At 40.9% G+C, this 19559-nt stretch overlaps 1 protein-coding gene and 2 long non-coding RNA genes across 7 annotated transcripts in view; 1 reads left to right on the forward strand and 2 right to left on the reverse strand.

Moving 5' to 3' along the window:
* Positions 1 to 4494, reverse strand: LOC143515255 (uncharacterized). 2 transcript variants are annotated; one of them, XR_013131082.1, is made up of 5 exons: positions 4359 to 4494; positions 2686 to 2802; positions 1660 to 1716; positions 1458 to 1560; positions 1 to 87 (listed from the first exon to the last, which is right to left on the reverse strand). It is a non-coding gene; the product is annotated as an uncharacterized LOC143515255 (long non-coding RNA). The 2 variants fall into 2 exon arrangements; XR_013131081.1 differs by having other exon boundaries at positions 2686 to 2805; positions 4359 to 4481.
* ticrr (TopBP1-interacting, checkpoint, and replication regulator) lies at positions 3796 to 18712 on the forward strand. Its single transcript, XM_077007378.1, has 23 exons — positions 3796 to 4054; positions 4372 to 5119; positions 5203 to 5455; positions 5559 to 5791; positions 5925 to 6141; positions 6380 to 6521; positions 6656 to 6786; positions 7102 to 7293; positions 7381 to 7526; positions 7890 to 7990; positions 8106 to 8196; positions 8622 to 8704; positions 8814 to 9041; positions 9123 to 9210; positions 11590 to 11662; positions 11764 to 11898; positions 11992 to 12082; positions 12174 to 12232; positions 15019 to 15153; positions 15318 to 15460; positions 15615 to 17679; positions 17881 to 18012; positions 18426 to 18712. Exons 2-23 carry the CDS (start codon positions 4457 to 4459, stop codon positions 18551 to 18553), a joined length of 5529 nt encoding a protein of 1842 aa, XP_076863493.1. The 5' UTR covers positions 3796 to 4054; positions 4372 to 4456; the 3' UTR covers positions 18554 to 18712.
* LOC143515254 (uncharacterized) overlaps positions 7520 to 19559 on the reverse strand; it is a 21534-nt gene continuing 9494 nt past the window's right edge. For 2 of the 4 annotated variants that reach the window (XR_013131079.1, XR_013131080.1), the window contains exons 2-5: positions 8818 to 9028; positions 8611 to 8722; positions 8423 to 8511; positions 7520 to 8182 (exon numbers count right to left, since the gene is read on the reverse strand). This is a non-coding gene — a long non-coding RNA (uncharacterized LOC143515254). Of the gene's footprint in view, positions 8183 to 8422; positions 8512 to 8610; positions 8723 to 8817; positions 9029 to 9137; positions 9198 to 19559 lie in introns of those variants that run through there. The other 2 variants (XR_013131077.1, XR_013131078.1) reach the window with 2 other exon arrangements.

A 19559-nucleotide genomic window follows, 5' to 3' on the forward strand; every position in this document is an offset into this window, starting at 1 on the left:
TACCTTCACTGTCTCCCAGTCCCTTTGTCCACATAAACCAATGCAGAAGATCTGGTGGTTTCATGGGAGTGTAGTAAAATTGGAGTTCTGTTGAGAGTCAACAGAATGAGAAAGCAATTTGAACAAACACAGTTCAGGCATAAAGCATACGCACATCACTTCATTAAGCAATATATTATAGGCAGTTGAGAGCTGAAATTAAGTCGGAAATATTTGCAGAATACCAATATGAAAAATGTCCATAATTAGACTTTTCTTCTCATTGTCAATGTCCATGATGATGGCTGGGTGAGGGAGTTCTCGTCTTCTCAGACAAAGGTTTGAGGTCATTTTTCACAACAGATATGTTTTAATTCATAGATGTTTATTTTCAAATATTCAGCGAAAAAGTGTTACTGAATTTAAAAAAGGACCATATAAAATCAATGTTCAGGAATATGGTAAGTCTAAACATTTCAGACTTTTAGGCTTTTGTGTGCATTACTGCACACAGTAAATGCATTGCACAAAAAATCACATGATTCTCTAAAGGTGTAGCTACATATGATGAAAATCACCAAAGACTAAAAGAATAATAATGGGAATATTCATGGAAAGATGCATAACTTAACTAAGCCCCATACAGTGAAGCCTTGTTAAAAGAATCACAACTGCTATGATTTGTTGGGTTTTGTTAAAACAGAACAAAAATGAATAGAAAATGTGATTATAAGCTATGGCCATAGTTCGCATTCTTAAATAAACCAACTTACAATTACAACAGCGACAGAATCTAATGTTATATTCCCCATGCTCTGTTAAAAGAGAACATTTTCAGTGGTAGTAAAAGCCCGACAGTGGGATCACTTTTAGGTTAACTACAAATTTTATGCATCCACAGCCTGCATAAATATCAAGCTAAAAGTAGTCAAAAGATTGATTCTGCTGAAAATAACATTCATCAAAAGATGTAAAAAGGATCTAGTCACTACTATCAATGTAATCTGTAACATCAATGCCATCTTCTAAGAAACGTTTTAGCCATGTTTGCACTGCGGAATCGCCCAATGTTCTAAGAGTTATTTTAACAAGGTATGCTGGTGCAGCAGCTAACCTAGTCTTTCTGAGCTCAGTTTTTTTTTATGGAAAATGCTGGTTATATGTCTGTGGAACACCAGCAGGCAGAGTGCAAACACTGTGAACACCTCTCACATGTGAGCTGATTGGGGTCTTATATAAACAAATCAAGGGTGTGTGATACATGACACCTGACTGACTATATCAGTCTTCACTGATGCTGCATCTTACTTAGAATCTAATTTGTTTTAAGCAGAATCTTGATGTCAAACACTGGCAGTCTTCCACAGTTGCACAACCATAGCTGTATACATAACCGATGTTCGTTTTATTTCAGACAAGCAGCGATGGTATAAACACTGTGGAAGTCTTGTATCAACAGAGTCATGAGATGCATATACCATAGAATCCAGCAGTTGTGTGCAGGTCGGTGTGACCTGTAGAGCAGGAAAAGGCCACTTTCATGTAGTAGAATGTAATACACATACAAAGACACTGCGCACCCTAGAAAAGAAGGACTTTTCTAAGCAAGGCTCAGGATTTGGTGATGCTCTTTGTATAATGACATGCTAGTAGATCCAGCAGACTGACCATACAACATACCTGACTTTCACAAGCGAATGTACATGTTTCTTCTTTGACAATGGGGTGTCTCTGCTCCTATTACCATAGTAAAGAACTCAGTAGACAGGCAAAAGGGTGCAGTTACAGATTTACATAGTTTCAATACCTGAACGGGACAAAGAAGTAAATGTTTGACATCACTACATCAGAAAAGGCACATGCTGTCATTGGGCATGTCGGGTGGTAGGGAACTGGTCTTGTGACCGGAGGGTCATGGGTTTGATTCCCAGGCCTGAGGCCATGACTGAGGTGCCCTTGAGCAAGGCACCTAACCCCAACTGCTCCCCGGGCGCCGGGCTAGGGCTGCCCACCGCTCCGGGCACATGTGCACCACAGCCCCCTAGTAATCACTAGTGTGTGTGTGTGTGTGTGTGTGTATGTGTGTTCTAACTGCACAGATGTTGACAAATATGGCCCATTTACAATTATCAAACTAGAATGCTGAACTTTATTTATGAAGTAATGAATAAAAGTATACAGGAGGCAATCAGCACCAATAGGACTACGCAGTCTGGGCAAACATGGAAATATGCTTCCTCTTAATCTACACCTATGCAGTAGATCATACAGAGTAAACCAATTACTTTAGTACTTTAAACCAAGTACTATGATTAAGGACCTGAAGCTGGCACAACATGCAAGCCACACTTGTTTACATGTTTCAGTTAACTCTACTCAGTTCTTGGAACCACTGGTAGCTCAGTAGTACGTTGGTCAGTTTCTTAGTACAGACAAGATAAGTCCTCCATTTAGATGGTATAAACCCCAACAATGTATGTATGTGTAATTGGCCAGTCTGGTAACAGATGCAAACATAGAAACGAAACACCAGTAGACTAATAACCAGACTGTTATCTATGGTAGTAGAGCCGACATGTAAATAAGCTTTAGGCTAGTCAGACTATATGGGTAGCTGTGCCTATGCAGTAGCAGTCCATATTTAAAATATGTATGTTTACTCTAGAACAGTAACCACACTGGTTATAAAGAGTTAGCAGCACCTACATGATAGGAGAGTCATGGCAAATAAACATAATCAGATGACTTTAGAGGTTCAGCAGTTCCTGTGTCATTCCTGTTGCAAGCATGGAATCTGAAGTCTGTGTAGCAACGGTTGGGTACCTGCTAAGGAGCAAAAGGGAAATATTCAGTACTGGATGTCATGTGTCAGTCCATGGAGAGCAGATAAGGCTGCTACCCTTTCAACAACCCAAAAGCAACATAGCATAACATGAACACAACATGAACTATCCACTAGTTTGTCTATGTATAGATCAATGCTATGGAACAGCCTCATTAGGTCATAAAAAATATTTACACTGGGGCATGTAAACTCTTGCAGAAACCTTTACTTACACACTGGACAATGATACAATTGCAGTATGTTTTAGGCTATTCTGGATATATTCATTAGCATTCATGCCAGCATGTACAATTGAGTTAAATTACCTTTCATAACCCTAAATAAAATAAAATAACTTGTTTTCATTAGACTTTCATTATGTGCCTACTTTGCACACTTAAAAATGTAATAAAATAAATTAAAATAACACATTTTGGTACACCTTTAAGATACTTTTGGTATTGTTTACTTTGTGCCACAGGCATCCTTGAGGACGAACAAAGAGAAAATGTGCATGACTGCTGTTGAAAAACGTTTCAGATATATGGAGTGTCCTTAGGGGACAAACTTTCCACTGCTCTAAGATACTTTTTGCCAGGGCCGGCGCCAGAACATATACAGTGAGGGGGCGTCAGTTTCGGGGGGGCGAACGTAAGAGTTGTTGAGCGAGGGGTGGCGGCGAACGTAAGTTGTTGAGCGGGGGGGGGGGGGGGGCGAACGTAAAATAAATGGGTCTTATTTTACATTGAGGGGGCGGGACACCTCGCCTGAGGGGGCGACGCCCCCATTCGCCCCCCCCGTGGCGCCGGCCCTGCTTTTTGCATCACACATCCCAGAACACATGACTTGTTTTGAAGTTAGATACTTCAAACAACCAACCATGTTGAGACAGGCACCAACTGACTCCCTGATTGAGGTCGGCGGAAATTACGCAACTGGGTGGGCCAAATGTAAATAAATAAATAAATAGTTTACCCAAGTGATGTCGAAGTATAAATTTGACTTAGAGTAATTAGTTTCATTTGGTTTTGACTATTGTATTTTGCAAATACGTTTTCAAAATATGACGTTCGACCTTCATTCCAAAAATCTAACAAAGTCTTCGTTTGATCGATGGTACTTTGAACCTATCGGAGGCCACGAAATGAATAACGTTCGTATCCTGCGTTTGTGATTGGAGGTGACTGACCAATCACAGTCCGAGTTTGGAAAGCCAGCGCTGAAGCGCGAAGAGTTCAAGCACTCAGAAAGGTAGTTAGCAAGTTAGCTACTTTAGCTAAGCTACGTAACTTAGAAAATGTCGATTTGAACTCCTAAACCTACTAGTTCAGTTGTGCTTTTAATTTTTAGATGTTACTAACGATAATAGTTATTTTATGGATACGTTAATTAATCGTTTGGTCAGTTTTATTTTAATGTATTACAGCTTGCTAAACAGTACTAAACTTAGCTAGATGTTGGTCAGTTAGCTAGGTTAGCCAGCTAACTTGCTAGTAATCCTGTTAAGAAAACCAGGAGATATTTCAGTTCTTAACAGAGATATTTCAGTTCTCACCCTTGTTTCGTAGAGTCAGACCGGAACCGTATGTATATATTTGGCTGGTACTGGGTGTAATTCACACTGGCTACTAATGCATTCTTAAGCTGGAAGTGATGGCCTCTCATAATGTGGTGTTCGCCATCGATGTGGATTATCGTTCAGAGGGACACAGCTTGTCGAAGGACGAATATCGTGATCACTTGAAGCGGTGGACGTCGAGATTTCTTCTCTCCTTGGGCAGCAAGTATGGGTTCGAGAAGGTGAGGTGGGGTTACACGTTTTTCCACTCAAGAACCGTGAAGAATGGAGGTCTGATCACGAGAGGCACAGATTTCAGAGAACTTCACGAGAAGGTCTTCGGCGATTTCGAGGCGGAACTGCTCGCAAAATTTGCTGTTAGTGAGAAAACGTCCGACAAAGTTCACCACAGCCGGGCCGGTTCTGTGCAGAACACACTGAAGGAGATCATTTTGGATTTCCAGTGGGATAGACCGGACATTACTTCTCCGACGAAACCGACGTTGCGACCCAGGAGGTCGATACGAAACACCAAAAAGGTTCCGCTGACAGATGATGAACATTCATGTGTTGGGAGAAACGTCTTGTTTGTGGTCTCCGAGTGTCCACGGTCGAGGAGAGATCTGGAGGAGTTCACACGCAGCGGTGATGGAGAACGTTACAAGGACTTAGTTGAGCTCGTCCTTCCAAAACGCCTAATAGACATGATGGTTCAACGCAACGTTGTCCTTCACTGGGCAGATAGCGGTTCTTTAAAGGTTAGTTGTTGTACTTAAAATTATGTAGTTCATTATACATAAACGTGCAATTTTGGTGTTTTGTAACGTGCACATTTTAACAGGTTGATCATGGAGTTGGAGACTGCGTGGGCTTGAAGGCTGTGATGCACGCGCTGCAGCTGGTAGCAGGAAAAGTGCTTCCCATGTTGAGCCCTGGTTCAGCCCTGAACCACACGCACCCCAACCCGAGCACGCTGAACGAAGAAGCAATATGCTCTTTTCCAAGTGGCTCAACTACTGCTTACATTTTGTCCTCAGAAAAGACCTACAAGCGGGCATTTCCATCCCTTGTGGGAACTCTTTGCTGGGGTGCAGGTAGCCAATATTGATCTAGCGATGTCAGTTGTGTTTCTTGATATCGGTGAGAACACTGAACACTTTAAAACTAACGCCACTCTTTTTTTTTTTATTACACCAGATGAGGGCAGACAAAGTTGCATAGTGTCACTTGAGCCTGTGTCATGTGGACAAAAGCTTCTGCGTGCTTCTGTAGAGGTGACTCTCAGAAGTGTGCTGCATGGCTTGGATACCTGCTCCTTCAGACAGTTGGCATCAGAATGTTGGATCTTACTGTGCCCAGATAAACCAGAACAGGATCGGGCATCCTTTCAGTGCCTTCTGCAGGAGCTGTCTGTCCAAGCCTCTAACATGGTAATATTATCATTTAATTTCTTTGAATGAAAAGGCAATTTAGGAAACTACTCGTACTCGAAAACCATTCTGTGGAATATGAATTTGGTAGTTTTTTTATAAAATGCTTTATGCACTTTGTGTGGTTTTGCAGCTGGCAGAGGTGTGTGCAGGAGGGCAAATCTATTCAGCAGTTGTGTCAGTGCTGTCCCCCAACACGGCTCTTCTGACAGTCCTCCAGCCTCTGGTCACGGAGACCAAGGAGGTGGTGGGCATCAGCCAAACTACACATGACGCTATGGACCTTCCTGATGTTGTCAGTAGTGTTCTTAATGTGATGTATGACATCATGGAGGATGATGAGAAGTCAGGTGGGTAATGAAAAGATCAGCCATGATTCATTAAATGTCATCACATCGAAATGTTAGTTGACTTGCTTCATCCCTGCCCAGGTCTTTAGTTTAGCACCACTATAAAACACTTAATTGACAATGCTTAACTGAACACATGATGCTAAGCATGAACAGTTTGCTGACTAAAGGTAGATGTACCAAATAAAGTCTTGGTTCAGTGCAATTTTTAAAAATCTGCTATCTTTGCATCTCCCAGAACAAACTAATCAGCATCGGATTCCTGACTGGGCAAATCAGGAGCTCCAGCAGTGGACTAATCTGAAAGCAGACCTTGCAGAGGGCTGGTTTCCTCTATCAGACCAATCTGGGATTAGCTGCCATTTGATGCAGTCAATGAGGTACTTATTTAAATCGTATCTATCCATTTTGCAAATTAATACATTTATTCTCTTGTTCTTAAAACCAGGGGTTTGTTATTGTTGTTTTTGTTGTTGTTGATGATGATGATGCTGCATGTGCTCCTGGCTGCTAGGCTCCTGCATGCACCCTCGGAGGAGGAAGAGCAACGAGATTTGAGCACTCAGCAGGAGCTCACCCACAGCCTAGCAGAGTTCTATCAAAACAGTACAGCTGGACCGAGTACTGGCCCCAGAGGCAAAAAACGTTAGTGCGTCCATAATAAGAAAACCTCTTTTAAGTAGAACATATTCTTTATTTAAAAACAATTCTTTGAATATTGAACAGTGTTTGTATTTTACTTTTAATTCTATGGCTCTCAATGTAAATAATCAGTAGTAATAATAATAATACCTCTGTTGCTTTCGGCTTGCTCACTGGGTTCTTGAGCTCTAAATCTGCTTTGTGACTGCCGCTTTTGTAGAAAGTGCTTTGTAAATTAACTTGACTTTGATTATTAATAATGTTAATACAACTGAGACAGTGGTGAGGCTGAAGTTTCATGTGACCTTTGCTCTGCAGGAGGTGCTCAGCGTACACCAGTCAGACAGAAGATGAAGACCATGAGTCGCTCTCTGCAGATGCTGAATTTTGCTCGGTTCACTGTGAAGGCCCAGAAGAGCCAGGCAGAAACGGACTCGTCCAGTGCAGCGAGAGGGCCTGTCAAACGGAGCGCGAGAGGCACCGGTGAAAGAACCTCGGTCGAGGCCATACGTAAGGAAGGGCCGTGTGAAGGTCGTTTGTGAACCCATGCCTTTACGTGTGTGTTTGTATCCGTAACGTCTCGTAATTCCTTCGCAGACTTCAAAAGTGAAGAGGAACTACTGTCCCACTTGAAACTCCGTTATCAACAGGCTGTGGAGGATAAGAGCATTCCTCTTCTTACCCAAGTCCAGGGTCTGCTCTCGCTGGTGACATCCTTCATGAAGAGCCACGCTGATGCACAGGTGAGAAAGAAGTGCACTTGTGGCTTCAAGGGTCCGACACCACAATCTATGACACTGCCATAAAATCGCCTCTTCCTCAAATAGTTCAAAGTTTTAAAACAATGGGGTTATGAAATTATTGTTTTTATATAAATGTTCTACACAGTAGAATTATGCTATGTACATGCAATTAAAGACACAATTATAATGTTTTCGGTGATTGTGTTCAAAACTATTCATGGCATGACTGAGATTGTGAATATGCCCTTGAAATACTCTTAATTGCTTCCATTACTTAAATGGTGTACAGTGTGACTTTAACAATTTGACAACTATATGGTTTTTACTCTTGATGATCATTCATTTCTTAATTTGTCTTCACAGGCTTCATTCTCAGATTTGATCAAGATGAGCCTCTTGAAAAGCACTCAGACTGTTCGTCAAATCTATGGAAGTGCTCCAGATGTTGACAGAAAAATCAGAGAGTATGGATTGTTATTATTCTCTCGTGACAATACAGAGTAATATTAGAAGTTTTTATTGCCACTCCTGGTAGTCTTGAGAAGTTGTGGAATAACGCTGTCTGTAATCTTGGTCCAGTTGTCAGCTGCAGGTAGTTCTCAGACTGGAGCTGTGCAGGCAGGCGTCAGCGCCTCAAGACCCAGATCACATGGAACCTGTAGTGGAGGAGGTAAGAACGTGTATTTTCATTACATATTGGTTTCTCAAAACCATTCATTTAGATTAGTATGAGATTATTTTAAAATGATGTACATAAATGCTCATCACCCACATTGGGCTAGTACAAATAAACCAGGCACAGTGGTGTTACTGGAATCCTTAAGTGTGTCAGTATTACTGCTGGTCTGTCACCCACGAATATTCAGCCAAAAACAGCTCTGAAGTCAGAAACCAACCTTTGGTGAAGAGCTGTTGGATGCCGTAGTAACAGTTGCATGGTAACAGTCAGGCTGTAGTCCAATTGTACACCTCCAAGCTGTTTCTGCTAAATTGTTGTCTCAAGTAAAATGAGGGCTCAATGTAATGGGGTGAAATTTAAGTTCTACTTGAACATAATGTAAAACAAGTGCTGTCCTCCACTGACTTTTTACTTAGATGGCTGGTATGCTGCGCATAATATCTTTGACCAATGATCCTGTATACCTGGCCAAGTTCATGAAAGAAGACATTCTGCCACTGTAAGTGCTTGCAGTGTCCTGTAAAAGAAATGTGATTTCAAAGGTTAGTCAAAAATATTCTGTACAAATAATGTTAACCTTATTAATCCTCATCTGTTGTATTTCCTAGGTACCTGAACAGCATTCCTAAGGTGCTGGCAGACATATACCACAGTCTTGGCACCCAACTGCCCGATGAACTTGCAGCCGTCCTGCCCCCTGACTTTTTTAGTGACGACTCGATGGCCAAGGAAAGTGTTTCTGTGAGCCCCTTGCTGCTGTCCGCCACACAGAGCCTGGGCTCTAATGCCGGAGATCGGCTTGAGGAATTACGGGATCGCTCTGCTAAAAAGAGGAGGTGAGCAATCGAGCACATACTGCCATGTTCACATGTTTACTTGTTCCAGAACAATGTGTTACCCTGCTGTTTACTGTTCAGAACCAGTATGCTTACTCGTCATAAGAGCATGACAGAGGCACCACAAACCCTCAGGCAAATAGAGATGCCCAGGAGATCAAGTAGACAGGTCAGTGTAAAATAAATTTTAAAAATGCTTTTTTTTTTCTTTATATATATATATATAAATATATTCTGTCTAAATTGTTGTTGTTGTTGTCATGGTGACCGGTGTCGGCCAGAGGAGGATGGGTTCCCCCCCTGAGTCTTGGTTCCTCTCAAGGTTTCTTCCTCATGCAAAAAAACTAGGGAGTTTGATTGATTTATATATATATATATATATATATATATATATATATATATATATATATATATATATATATATAAAAGGCCTGTGTTGAAAAAATCGATTTTCCGATTCAGAATCGATTCGCATATGATGATTTGATAATCGATTCGTATGTCCAAAGATTGATTTTTTTAGTGAACTTTTACCCCCGCCTCGTCACTGAACTCACGCAGGCGTGCTCGGTCTAACTAACTGTAAAACAACATGGCGTCGGACAGTGACGGTAACGACGATGGTCAAATCGGCAATCTAAAAACAGGACAGTTTATCCAGTGTCAGTGACTATTTACAGTTAGTCCATGTCACTGACAGTTTACCCAGTGTTTTTACAGTTTAAAAAAGTTTAAAATGTTCTTGTAACGTTGGGCGCAAGGCGATGGACGAGACAGAATCCTTTGCACTTTCCAAATCGCTACGTTTATTACATTTACCAAAGCGCAGACAGCGCACATAAAACACATTTACATAGAACATGTGTGACTCAAACAACGAGCACAGGACGCTGCGCGAACGCACATTAGGTAGACAAACCACACAAACCCCACGTGATGACGAGACGAGCCACAGGTGAGGATTATCACAAGACGCACCCGCACCCACGGAGATACGCAGACGAGTAGCCGCAGACAACGTTAACACGCCCAACAGTGAGGGGTCGGGGACCGTAACGTGAGAGTTCTGTTCTTATAATCTCACTTTAAAGAAAAATACACGTTTACATTTTATACTTTCAGTTTATTAAGTGTGAGCACTTTTAAAATAAAAATGCATTTGGTAGCAACATCTTTTGGGTGACTTCTTAATTATTTCAATCATAATAATAATGCACTGGTTAGTGTCCCAGTAGGAGTCCACTGTTGCAGATATAGACACCTCAAAGATGTCCTCTGTTTATTGTCCTGGATTACCTTTCTTGAAGGTAGATTTATGATTACCCTTTTCTCCAGTCTTCCAGCCATCAGTAACTACCAACTACCAGTAACTATTTGCTGATTAATATTGATATAATACTAGTTTTAACATGTTGCTTCTGTACATAGTCAGGAAACAGCTCAAATAAATACATTTTTAATAACACTAAACCCCGAATCGGATCGAATCGATTAAATCGGATTAATCGATTCTTAATCTTCAGAATCGGATCGATTCTTGGAATTTGAATCGATGGTGGGCATAGATTAATTTTATTAATCTAGATTAATCTCACTGAAATCTTGAAATTAATCTAGATTAATCTATATTAAAATGGCTCATATGCGTGCTACCCAAGTAATGACTAAAAGTCAGTTTTTGAGATAGGGTTTCTTAATACAGGGGGTGCATTAGACCAGGGGCTCATCTCCTGTTTCCAAAATGCATCAATGACTGCTTGAGGAAGCTGTTCTACTTTGATACTTGAAGAAAAAAACATGCTCAATAAAATGGAGGCTACTAGTGTTCAACGGTTTATTCAGTTAAACATGAATTTGTAAGCCTACATACTGTACATTAAATAACATGTTTATTCAGCTAAACATGATATTTGAAATGTAAGCCAACATTTAGTACATTTAACCTCACGGACGTAATTTTCAAAAGTCGGTTTTGGTCCTCTAGTTTTAACGGTTAAAAAGAAATATTTAAATAGCGACGAATCTAGCGCTAGGACCATGCAGAAAACGACCGCTCCAAGCTCCGCTCCGGTAACACTTTACGTTCCTAAACATGAATTTTCCATGAAGCAAACCTGGAGACTTCGTGGCTGCATCCATGTAAAAACACGTACGATTTGTAATTCACAGGTTTAAAAACTCGTTCTCGCCCCTACTGTGCAATTTGGTTAGGAATACAGCCGAGCTAAACTATCAAGTTGAAAGTCATTATAGTTTGCTTACCCATTTTGACCCAGTTCCCAACCCAACTTTAAGAATAGATTAACGGCGATAATTTTTATATCGCCCAATAAGAGTATCAAATTAACGACCGCCGTTAACGCTGTTAACGGCCCACCACTAATATATATATATATATATATATATATATATATATATATATATATATATATATATATATATATATTATATTATATTAGGTTTGCCGACATTAAATTTGATGCGCCTGATTTCAAAGTTGCCTGGAGTCATCCATGTCATTGGCATTGTTTTTCCTCTGTCTTGACAGGCAAAGCCAACAGTGTGTGTTCCATCAGAAAAGTCCAGCGTGAAAAGTCAGCCACCTCAAAAACCAGTTCAAGGTGCGTAACGCAAAATTTCTTTCTTCTTTCTCCAACATACAACGATCACTCTGTAGTAAACACCTTTTCCTTCGATGTAAACTGCCGATGTTTTTACACAGAGGTGACAAAGGTGAGAAGAAACCTCTTCAACCAAGAGACTGTGTCCCCTACAAAGAGCAAGAAAATGCCCCGCAGCCAGTCCGTGTCAGCAGTGGAAGGACTAAAGAAAAGGAAGCGATCGCAGATGGAAGATGGTAGGAGCTTCTGTTGTGCAAGAATGATGCATGGTTGTGAGCTGACACGGGGCTTGTTGAGAGAGGTGTACCTTTGAGATTCTTCTCTTACAGAACCACACAGCCTGCTGACAAAAAAGGTTTCAGAAACACCCCTGCATAAGCAAGTGTCAAATCGTTTACTGCATAGACAGAAGAGTGGCCGGTCAGTTAATATATTTGACAATTTTTTAGGGCGTGGCATTTAAAATAATTGCTCAACTTAAATAATGACACTGACTTTTTTGTCTTATTAGGAGATCTGGTGAAACTGATATGTTTGTCATCGAGGAGTCTCCTGTCAAACCTGCTGCTGGTGAGTAACTTTTAACACATGTACAGTCATGGCCAAACGTTTTGAGAATGACACAAATATTATATTTTCACATGATCTGCTGCCCTCTGGTTTTTATGTGTGTTTGTCAGATGTTGTATCACATACAGAATAGGCCTGTGTTGAAAAAATCGATTTTCCGATTCAGAATCAATTCGCATATGATGATCTGATAATCGATTCGTACGTCCAAAGATCGATTTTTTAGTGAACTTTTACCCCCACCTCGTCACTGAATTGAGGCAGGCGTGCTCGGTCTAACTAACTGTAAAACAACATGGCGTCGGACAGTGCCGGTAACGACGATAGTCAAATCGGAAATCTAAAAGCAGAAGGACAGTTTATCCAGTGTCAGTGACTATTTACAGTTAGTCCATGTCACTGATAGTTTACCCAGTGTTTTTACAGTTTAAAAATGTTCTTGTAACGTTGGGCGCAAGGCGATGGACGAGACAGAATCCTTTGCACTTTCCAAATCGTTACGTTTATTACATTTACCGAAGCGCAGACAGCGCACATAAAACACGTTTACATAGAACATGTGTGACTCAAACAACGACGAGCACAGGACGCTGCGCGAACACACAAACCCCACGTGACGAGACGAGCCACAGGTGAGACGGACTATCACAAGACGCACCCGCACCCATGGAGATCTACAGACGCAGACGAGTAGTCGCAGACAACGTTAACACACGCCCAAAAGGGAGGGGTCGGGGACCGTAACATGACAGTTCTGTTCTTATATTCGCACTTTAAAGAAAAATACACGTTTACATTTTATACTTTCAGTTTATTAAGTGTGAGCACTTTTAAAATAAAAATGCATTTGGTAGCAACAGCTTTTGGGTGAGTTCTTAATTATTTCAATCATAATAATAATGCACTGGTTAGTGTCCCAGTAGGAGTCCACTGTTTCAGACATAGACACCTCAAAGATGTCCTCTGTTTATTGTCCTGTTTATTACCTTTCTTGAAGGTAGATTTATGATAACCCTTTTCACCAGTCTTCCAGCCATCAGTAACTACCAACTACCAGTAACTATTTGCTGATTAATATCGATATAATACTAGTTTTAACATGTTGCTTCTGTACATAGTCAGGAAACAGCTCAAATACATTTTTAATGACACTAAACCCCCGAATTGGATCGAATCGATTAAATCGGATTAAATCGAAATAAATCGATTCTTAATCTTCGGAATCGGATCGATTCTTGGAATTTGAATCGATACCCAGCCCTAATACAGAAATATAATTGCAATCATATTATGAGTAACAAAAGCTTTTATTGACAGTTAGAATGAGTTAATGCAGCAAGTCAATATTTGCAGTGTTGACCCTTCTTCTTCAAGACCTCTGCAATTCTCCGTGGCATGCTCTCAATCAACTTCTGGACCAAATCCTGACTGATAGCAGTCCATTCTTGCACAATCAATGCTTGCATTTTGTCAGAATGTGTAGCTTTTTGTTTGTCCACCCGTCTCTTGATGATTGACCACAAGTTCTCAATGGGATTAAGATCTGGGGAGTTTCCAGGCCATGGACCCAAAATCTCTGTTTTGTTCCCTGAGCCATTTAGTTATCACCTTTGCTTTATGGCAAGGTGCTCCATAATGCTGGAAATGGCATTGTTGATCACCAAACTGCTCTTAGATGGTTGGGAGAAGTTGCGCTCGGAGGACATTCTGGTACCATTCTTTATTCATGGCTGTGTTTTTAGGCAAGACTGTGAGAGAGCCAATTCCCTTGGCTGAGAAGCAACTCCACACATGAATGGTTTCAGGATGCTTTAGAGTTGGCATGAGACAAGACTGGTGGTAGCGCTCACCTCGTCTTCTCCGAACAAGCTGTTTTCCAGATGTCCCAAACAATCGGAAAGGGGATTCATCAGAGAAAATGACTTTACCCCAGTCCTCAGCAGTCCACTCCCTGTACCTTTTGCAGAATATCAGTCTGTCCCTGATGTTTTTTCTGGAGAGAAGTGGCTTCTTTGCTGCCCTCCTTGAGACCAGGCCTTGCTCCAAGAGTCTCCGCCTCACAGTGCGTGCAGATGCACTCACACCTGCCTGCTGCCATTCCTGAGCAAGCTCTGTACTGCTGGTAGCCCGATCCCGCAGCTAAAACACTTTTAAGAGATGGTCCTGACGCTTGCTGGTCTTTCTTGGGCGCCCTGGAGCTGTTTTGGCAACAATGGAACCTCTCTCCTTGAAGTTCTTGATGATGCAATAGATTGTTGACTGAGGTGCAATCTTTCTAGCTGCGATGCTCTTCCCTGTTAGGCCATTTTTGTGCAGTGCAATGATGACTGCACGTTTTTCTTTAGAGATAACCATGGTTAACAAAAGGGAAACAATGATGCCAAGCACCAGCCTCCTTTTAAAGTGTCCAGTGGTGTCATTCTTACTTAATCATGACAGATTGATCTCCAGCCCTGTCCTCATCAACACCCACACCTGTGTTAATGGAGCAATCACTGAAACGATGTTAGCTGGTCCTTTTTAAGGCAGGGCTGCAATCAAGTTGAAATGTGTTTTGGGGGATAAAGTTCATTTTCTAGGCAAATACTGACTTTGCAATTAATTGCTGTTAAGCTGATCACTCTTTATAACATTCTGGAGTATATGCAAATTGCGATTATAGAAACTGAAGCAGTAGACTTTGTAAAAATTTATATTTGTATCATTCTCAAAACTTTTGGCCATGACTATACAATTTCATATTTCACATTGTGTTCTTTAAAATGAATCTTGATTATCTTTAATAGGTCTGAGAAGGAGTCCTAGAATAAAAAACCTCGCCAGGAGACATTCTAGTGTCTTCTACTCAAGTTCACAATCTCGGTCACGAAATTTGGACAGAGCCATGTCCTCATCACAGCTTGCTGTCTTTGAGGACAAAGGTGAGCAGGGATACCTGCATTTTCCTCACAGTGTGCATTAGTCATTTCTTACTATGACTACTGATGGTGAATGGTGAATTATTATTAACAATGTCTTTGATGTCCTCAGAAATTGCACCATTAGTGGAATATGTGTGATACTTTTCTCTCTTTGTGTTTTGTAGGTGGTATTAATGTTAATGTTGTTAAGTCTCCGATGAGACTTCTATTTGGTGCTGCTCAGTCCCCTGGAAATCCTTCCTCATCTCCCAGAGAACCTGTGAACTCTAAAGAAGTCCGTCTTGGGTCTGCACGCACTGGTTTTGAGGTAATGCATCTACCAATATGTACAGTATTTATTGGCAGTACACAGCATGATTCACAGGGCCTTATTGAAAATTAGACTTCGTCTCACTAGGCTGTTCCTTTCATAGGTACAAATAGAATGTAATGCATTAACATGCTGACATTTGTTTTTTCAGAATCTCAACAAAACTCCAAGAAAATCTCCATATAAACAGTCTGATTCTGTAGTTGGGAGCAGAGCTCCCCAAACTCCAGGGAGGATTCCTTGCTCCACAGCTAAAGGTTCTGAAGCCTTTAGCTCGGACTTCTCTGAAGCTTTTATCTCGGAATGTGCTATTGGGGAGAATAGGATGGTCTTGAGAGGGAGCCCATTTAGATCTCCAGCTGCAAAGAGCTTAGAGTTGGAGACACCAAAGAAAAGCCCGCTGAAGGGCATTCTTCGAACCCCTGTGAAGAACTTTATGGAATGTGGTACCATTTCTGGGTCTTGTCTTGTGAGCCCCAGCATGAGAACGCCAAGGAAGAGTGTCACTTGGTCTCCGTCTCCACACAAATGTATGTCAGAAAAAACGTTTAAGGTTCCAGAGTCTCCTCAGTCCTCCAATAGATGCTCACCACGACTGACACCAAGAAAGCTTTGCACTATACAGGCTGACGTTTTTAACACTAATGAAAAACTTTGCCAAAGAAAATGCAGGTTTTCTCCTGAAATGTCACAAAGAGGATCTGAAATCACTGGAAACAAAGAACTCAAATTGGTCCGTAGGTCACACAGCATGAAAAGAATATTAAGCTTACCAGAGAAATCTGATCCACAGAGTGCTGCTTTGCTTTCTGTTGATTCATCACCACCGCCATCAGGAAAAAATACACCTAAGAATAGCCCTGGGCCATCCCACAGAATGTGTACTCGTTCTGGAAGGACGCCTCCTAAATGTTCCTCTTCTCCACCTCATTACAAATCTAAAGTCATTCGATCCAGTAGTCCTCTCCTCAGTAATGTGTCTTTGCCTGTGAATGACAAGCTGTCAGAACTGATTCTTGGGTCACAAACATCTGGCAGTCATGTATTTGATAGCTCTAGTTGTCAAAGTATTTCAGCAAATTGCAGTAAGTTCAATCAAGCCCTCAATAGAGAACCTCAGTCAACAAATGCTATTGAGAGACAAAATGAATCTGCTCATGAAATGACAGAGGGGGGATCATCATCATCATCATCAGATACCCAACAGTTTGACTCTTTCCAGTTTAGTGGTACTACTACAGAGGAGAGCATTGATATCACAGAAGCCTCTGTAGTGAAGACGGAACTAACTGGTGGACTTAAGATGAACATAGCCTTCTCACGGAAATCCTCTAGAAATGAGGTGTTTGAATTCAGAGGCACGCAAGCTCTTCCTGCTGAGACTACACAAGGGTGTAGCTATGGCTTCCGTCAGACTCCAGATCGGCAACAGAGAAAGGCAGCAGCACGTCTAGGATATTCTCCTGGACTGCCAGTGTTCTCCACTCCACAGTGTTCGCCAACCAACTCCAGAATGAAGACACTCCAGCCCAATCCCCTTACATATCAAGTAGAATTGGAAATGCAGGAAACCGGTCTGCCCAAGCTCAAGTTCAAACGGACTGACTCTTTTAATTTGGGTGAAGCACCCGATAATGTAGCCAAAAACTCAACTCCACTTATGAATACCAAGACATCAAGAAGTGACAGCCCTCTTGCACATTGTTCTAAACATCGTGAACCTCTTTGCATATCCCCATCCCTTTGTACACGCGGTACACCTGGGAAGGGAGGTCTTCAGACATACATATGTCAGTCGATCACCCCTACAAGGATTGCTACTAATAGCCCTTCTTCCTCGGGTCCTGGGGAACATGTGTCTTGGACTCCATCTCCTCAGAAACGAGGTTTGTTAACCCCAGAGAACTTCAGTAGTTGGCCCCGCAGAAAAAGGGCAAGAACTGCAATGTTGGGGACCAAGGAGACTGGCACCAAAGTAGAGAGTGACATCTTGGACAGTCCAGAACTTGACGGTGTCTTCAGACTCCAGGGCGAAGAAGAAATCAAGGGGTCAAATGATGCCCCTGCTTTTAAACATGCATTAGATATGAGGTCAAGGCTTTGCACAACAGAGGAAATAGACTGGTCAGAATCTGTTTTGCAGTCGTGTGACAGAAAAGATGCTGTGAAATATGAAGAACTGTCATTGAAAACTGGGAAAGGGTCAGCCGGCTCAGGTAAGATATGCGTAGGACTGTTTTCATTTGCAGTGCTCCAGTTACTTTAGCAGTGGGTTTGAACAGGGATGTGGGACTGTTAAAGCCCTAGTCAGCACATTGGACATTGATTTTACTTCTTAACCACATGTGTAAAGTCTATCAAACAGTAAATGCAGCAAAACTGCATTGGACATTTATTTTATCGTTGATTGTTCACAGTGGTTACGCCTCCAAGTTCTTCAAAAGTGAAGAAATCAGTGTCTGTCAGTGGAATCCTTGCTCTCACTCAGTCACCTCTATTGTACAAAGGAAAAAAGGGTGGCGTTACAAAGGATGCTGCACAAACTGATGGTAAGATGATTTAAACAATTGTGTTTTGCTTAAAGGCAAACAAGGAAAGTTATAGGGTTACCTTGAACATGGAAAATATTAATATACCATCATGTATATTAATATAATAATTTGAATGTTGAATGGTGTTATTGTGACATTGCTAGCAATATAGCTGCCATGAAATATAAATATTGCTTAACCCATTAAGTGCTTAATGCATAAGTACTTTAAATATATATATATATATATATATATATATATATATATATATATATATATATATATATAATTGTCTAATTGTCTATTATTCCACCTTTAACTAAAATTTTAACTTTGAAGGAATGTTTTATGACCGGAAGGAATGTTTTAGGACATTTACAAGGATATGAACATTATTCTGCAGTCCTGTGATGTTTAATTTTCTTCCACAGAATCAATTGGGAACACAGAGCTATGTGGTAATAAGGGTTTTATGATGGATACCTCACCTTTTAATCAATCACGGAGACAGCAACGATATGGAAGAACATGCAGCCGCAAGAGACTTCTGGAGTCATAACATTTTGGGAAATCTCATTTTATATTTATGTACGTCTGTTTTATTAGTGTTTGCTTGTCTTAATTGTCATCCCTGTTAAGGGATATTTTGAGATTTTATGTATTTTCATCCATGTTCCACTTTGTCGAAATGTGGTCAAATAAATCTATATCTGTACAACTCTAATCACCTATTCATTTAATTTTATATTTTATCAGGTGTTTCTGGTTGAATATTTAAGCCTGTTTTTATGGCCTGTCCACAAATATTTACAATTCTTTCAATGGATTGTTTAACGTTTTGCAATTAAATTTGTGAACTCCTTGAATAGTTTATATTTTTCTGTTTCACCATGATTTTGTTACTTTATCATCACCGGTTTTTGTATGTGAATTGTCAGGTTTATGTTAATCAAATCTGTTTGCTTTTTTTTTTATGGAAATGTATCAGTTGCCAGCAGACTGCATGGAATCCGAGCCTGTGCAAAAGTAAATGTAAACCACAGCTGCATTGGTGAAGTCAATTGGGTTAAAGACTCAGGTCATACATGAGAGTCCTTTAATCAATTAAGCAGACCAATCAAATGAGACGTCTTTGGGAAAAGATTTGAGCCACACTGATTAAACGAGAGGTAACCAACCAAACCACGTGCCAAGGTGTAAAGCACACAGATTATCCAAGGACGTCAGGAAGAGGGTGGTGATAGCCCATCAGTCTGGGGAACACTACAAAACCATCTCCCAATAGGTTACAGCTAAATCTAAATGGAGGACACTGCATCACCACAACTGCCAAGTGGACAGCCATCAAAATGTAGGAGAGACCAGGTATGGTCGTAACACTTTTTGCTTCAGAACCCGTAACTCACTGAAGTTTTTAGCTAGAGTTCTCAAACTTATACAAATTACACACATTTGATTACTACAAATGGCACCATTTCAAAACTCAATTCAAATATTACAGCCCTCGTGAGTTGATGTCAAATACATGGTGTTCCATAGTTACAACCTTCCCCACTACCAGGGTA

This window comes from Brachyhypopomus gauderio, chromosome 5, assembly GCF_052324685.1.
Source record: "Brachyhypopomus gauderio isolate BG-103 chromosome 5, BGAUD_0.2, whole genome shotgun sequence".
Classification (NCBI taxonomy): Eukaryota; Metazoa; Chordata; class Actinopteri; order Gymnotiformes; family Hypopomidae; genus Brachyhypopomus; species Brachyhypopomus gauderio.

Coding starts and splice junctions, on each gene's coding strand:
- ticrr (XM_077007378.1), top strand. CDS start 4,457: ATGGCCTCTCATAATGTGGTGTTCGCCATCGATGTGGATTATCGTTCA. Junction 6,787..7,101: donor TGGCCCCAGAGGCAAAAAAC/GTTAGTGCGTCC, acceptor TTTGCTCTGCAG/GAGGTGCTCAGCGTACACCA. Junction 9,042..9,122: donor CGCTCTGCTAAAAAGAGGAG/GTGAGCAATCGA, acceptor TTTACTGTTCAG/AACCAGTATGCTTACTCGTC.